The 4,185-nt window shown below is 42.3% G+C and overlaps 1 protein-coding gene across 1 annotated transcript; it reads right to left on the bottom strand.

The window, feature by feature from the left end:
- Positions 1-492: 492 nt before the first annotated feature.
- Positions 493-3,668, bottom strand: LOC125669254 (uncharacterized protein K02A2.6-like). Its single transcript, XM_056161534.1, has 2 exons — positions 3,104-3,668; positions 493-2,852 (listed from the first exon to the last, which is right to left on the bottom strand). Exons 1-2 carry the CDS (start codon positions 3,666-3,668, stop codon positions 493-495), a joined length of 2,925 nt encoding a protein of 974 aa, XP_056017509.1.
- Between the last annotated feature and the right edge of the window lie 517 nt (positions 3,669-4,185).

Here is a 4,185-nt window from a genome sequence, read left to right as displayed (position 1 = left end):
TCTACGACAGCAGGTTCCCATTGTTTTGAGTCTTTCTGTACACGAATTATTTCACCTCTGTTCATGATGGGCAACGTTGAAGATTGTCGGTCATAGTAGTGTTTCTGTTTCCCTTGGCGCGCAGCAAGTTGTGTTTTGCAGGATTCGACTACTTTCGAATTCAACATGTTAGCTGTAATCGGTAACTTGGTACGCAGCTGTCTATTCATGAGTAGCTGAGATGGCGACAGTCCTATTCCATCAATTGGTGATGCACGATAATTCATAAGGCTCGTATAAATGTCACCTCCTGATTCGCCAGCCTTCCTAAGTAGGTTCTTAACTGTTTGAACACACCTTTCCGCCTGCCCGTTTGACTGTGGATATCTGGGACTTGAAGTTGTATGAACGAAATCCCAATCACTCGCGAACTTCCTGAATACATAACTCGAGAACTGTGGTCCGTTATCCGTGAATAGTTCCATCGGGATGCCGTGACGAGCAAACACTGATTTAAAAGTAGTGATTGTTTGTGAACTGGTTGTCGTAGGCATACGAACTAACTGGATACTTGGAATAGTAATCGACACACAAAAGGTATTCCGAACCTTTGAATTGGAACATATCTGCCGCAACTTTGGCCCACGGACGTGAAGGTATCTCTTGTGGTACCATTGGTTCCTTGCTGTTAGAATTCCTGTACTTGTTACACACTGCGCATTGCCCAATAAAGTTTTCAATGTTCTGATTCATTTTGGGCCAAAACAGTATTTCTCGTGCTCGTGTCTGTGTTTTCACAATGCCCATGTGAGCTTCATGTAGCTTGTTCAACATCTCTGTTTTCAAGCTGGTAGGTATCATCAGTCGTTGACCTTTATATAGGAGTCCATCTATTTCAGTAATTTCATCACGATAATTCCAAAATTGAATAATATTCAATGGAACATTTGATTGGTCGATCGGCCAACCAACCAACACGGTATTTTTCAATGTTTGTAGTGTTTCGTCAGCAGCAGTTGCTTCTTTGAGCTGTTGCAGTTTTGTTGGTGATACCGGAAGTTGTGCCTCAATCCAATCAACGTCTATCTCGTCATCAACAAGAATCTCGGGAGTTTCTTTCAGGTACGACCGACTCAGTGCATCTGAGATGTGCATCTCCTTACCTGGTACGTATACTAGCTTGAGATCATATCGCTGTAATCTCATGAGCATGCGTTGAAGTCTAGGAGTCGCGCGGTACAATGGCTTGTTGTAGATTGCGACAAGGGGTTTGTGGTCCGTTTCTACGGTCACGCTTCGTCCATATATGTAATGATGGAACTTCTCGCATCCGTATACAATCGCCAGCATCTCGCGTTCGATCTGAGCACAACGCTTCTGTGTTTCCGTTAACGCCCGCGAACCGTATGCTACCGGGTGTGCATCTTGAAGAAGTACAACACCTAATCCCTTCGAGCTTGCATCTCCCGAAATCCTTACTGGCTTACGTACATCGTAAATACGTAGTACAGGGGTACTAGATACTAACTGTTTCAGTCTGTCAAAACTTTCCTGCTGGGGCGCATCCCAGTGCCATTCTACGTCTTGTTGTAGAAGTATACGAAGTGGAGCGGTCACATCCGACAAGTTCGGAATGAACTTCGACACATACTGAACAACGCCTAAAACGCGCTTAACTCCTGATACGTCATCAGGCGGTGGCATCTCCACTATTGCACGGACTTTCTCGGGGTCTACTTTGATGCCATTGTTTGTGATCAAATGTCCTACATACCTAACTTCCGGTACACGAAATTCCACTTTGTTCTTATTTAGCTTAAAGTTCATTTCGCGACACCGTTGTAACATCTGTTGTACGCGAGAGTCATGTTCTGCAGTAGTCTCTCCCCAAACAAGGATGTCATCAACAATGCATTCCACGCCCGACAAATCGGAGAACATCTCTTGAACTCGTTTAGAAAATACTTCCGGCGCAGAACTGATTCCGAAGGGCAAACGCATGTATCTATACCGCCCAAACGGTGTATTAAATGTCAATAACTTTGAACTGGGCTCATCAAGTTTGATATGCCAAAACCCGTGCGTCGCGTCAAACTTGGAGAATACTTTAGCTTGCGGAAGCTTTTCGATCACCTCATCGACTGTTTGTAAGTGGTAATGTTCTCTCTTGATCGCACGATTCAAGTCCTTTGGATCAATGCAAAGTCTTAACTTGTTAGGTTTGCGTACTGTCACCAGACTATGAACCCAATCCGTTGGTTCGTCTTGCTTCGTGATAACCCCTAACGTTTCCATTCTGTCAAGTTCTGTTCTTACTTTGTCCTGAAGTGCTGCAGGGACTTTACGCGGTGGGTGTATCACTGGAGTTATGGTTTCATCGATCTTGATATGGTGTTTCCCTGGAAGTTCACCAAGTCCTTTGAAAACATCATCATATGCTTTCAGTACATTTTCCTTTGTCGACTCATTTTTCACACAATGAACCCGCACAATCGATCCAATTTCTGTACATGCATTCTTACCCAGTATTGCCCGTGCATTTGTATCGACAATGAAAAATGGTAAGTCATACTTTCGGCCACGCACTGAGCATTCCAGAATCTTGGTGCCTTTCGGTTTGATTTTGTGTCCACCATATGCCACTGATCTGATTTTAGTGTTTTTAAGCTGATGATCATCTAATTCCAACTGATCAAACACATGTTTTGGAATAATGTTTCCTTGAGCGCCTGTGTCCAACTTGAATTCTACCTTGCGGTCATTGATTGTCAACGTTTCAACCCAATCACTTCTGTCTTGGTCGACTTTGTTAACAAGTAGAGTTCCAATGAAAAGTTCAGTATCTGCGTCAGAATCTGCATTCGGTGGGACTCCTACGGTGTGAATTTTCTTTGCAGAGTTAGACTGTTTCGACAAACAACACTTAGCAAAATGATTTTTCTTCTCATCTTCTGGCACACATGACAAGTTTTGCCATAAGCGGGACAGTCACCTACCATGTGTTTCCTTCCACAATTACGACATGGCTTCCCTGTAGTACTTTCCGGCCTTTGATTATCTGTTCTTTGTTTATCATGTTTAGTGTTCTTTTGTGAGCTGAATTTTCTAGTAGAGTGTGACTTACGTATTGCTGCTATCGCTTGCTCTTCGGATCCTTTCAGAGATTTAAGCTGTTTCGTACTCATTTCTTGAGCTCTGCACACATCGATTGCTTTTGCCAATGTCAAATCCGATTCTCTGAGTAGACGTGCACGACACGCTTCATCTTGAATTCCGCACACTATCCTATCTCTAATTAATTCATCTGCTAAACTACCGAATTCACACTGTTGTGCCTTATTCCTCAAGTCTGTCACATAATTGTCAGTGGGCTCATCGTGACCTTGATTGCGTGTAAAAAACACATGTCTAATATATGTTAAGTTCTTTCGGGGTTCACAATATTCTTTGAACTTTGTTTTGAGTACTTCTATTTTGTGAACATCATCACCTGTGATTCCAAAGGTATTGTAGACGCGGCGTGCCTCGATGCCGGCCATGTGTAGGAAGGTTGCGACCTGGACTTTCTCATCTTTTTCGCCTATTCCCGTTGCTGTAAGGTAGAGTTCAAATCCTTGAATCCATTCTTTCCAGTTTTCTGCGAGATTTCCCTCCATCGAAAGATGGTTAGGAGGCTTTGGTTGCTCCATAAATCCTCGCTTTTAACTTCTGACACCATGTAAAGTCAGGACGACAAGATGGCGTTTTATTGAATAATCGCTTACAACATTTACAACATTTATCAAACATAGCATCGCTTATGTCATTTACAATAAACTCAAATAACATTACAGTTTTCATCATAACATATTTAACTGTAAAATAAAATTTAAGACTACTGATCTATATAACTCCCAGAATGCCACACTATAGCACACTAGCTGCAAAACATTAACGTATATATGTTATCGCCCGTGGGCGGTAGCAACAAATTGTAAGTGTAAAACATTGTTATGTGCCCGAGTGCAACATATATAGAGGGCACAAATTTCAAAAATCGGAATCCCTTAAACTAAAATGACAAGTCGTCATAATGCGAATGGTCGAAAAGAAACGAGTAATGGAATCAATCACCAGACTCGGGTGTTTGCGGGCGACACTTCAAGTCATGGGGTTATAACAATACGCTTTTAAGTAAATCGATTTATTCATTTTTAACGAATACGT

Source organism: Ostrea edulis, chromosome 4, assembly GCF_947568905.1.
Source record: "Ostrea edulis chromosome 4, xbOstEdul1.1, whole genome shotgun sequence".
NCBI classification, from domain to species: Eukaryota; Metazoa; Mollusca; class Bivalvia; order Ostreida; family Ostreidae; genus Ostrea; species Ostrea edulis.
The sequence above is the reverse complement of the archived record's forward strand: the minus strand, read 5'-3'. Positions and strand labels throughout refer to the sequence as shown.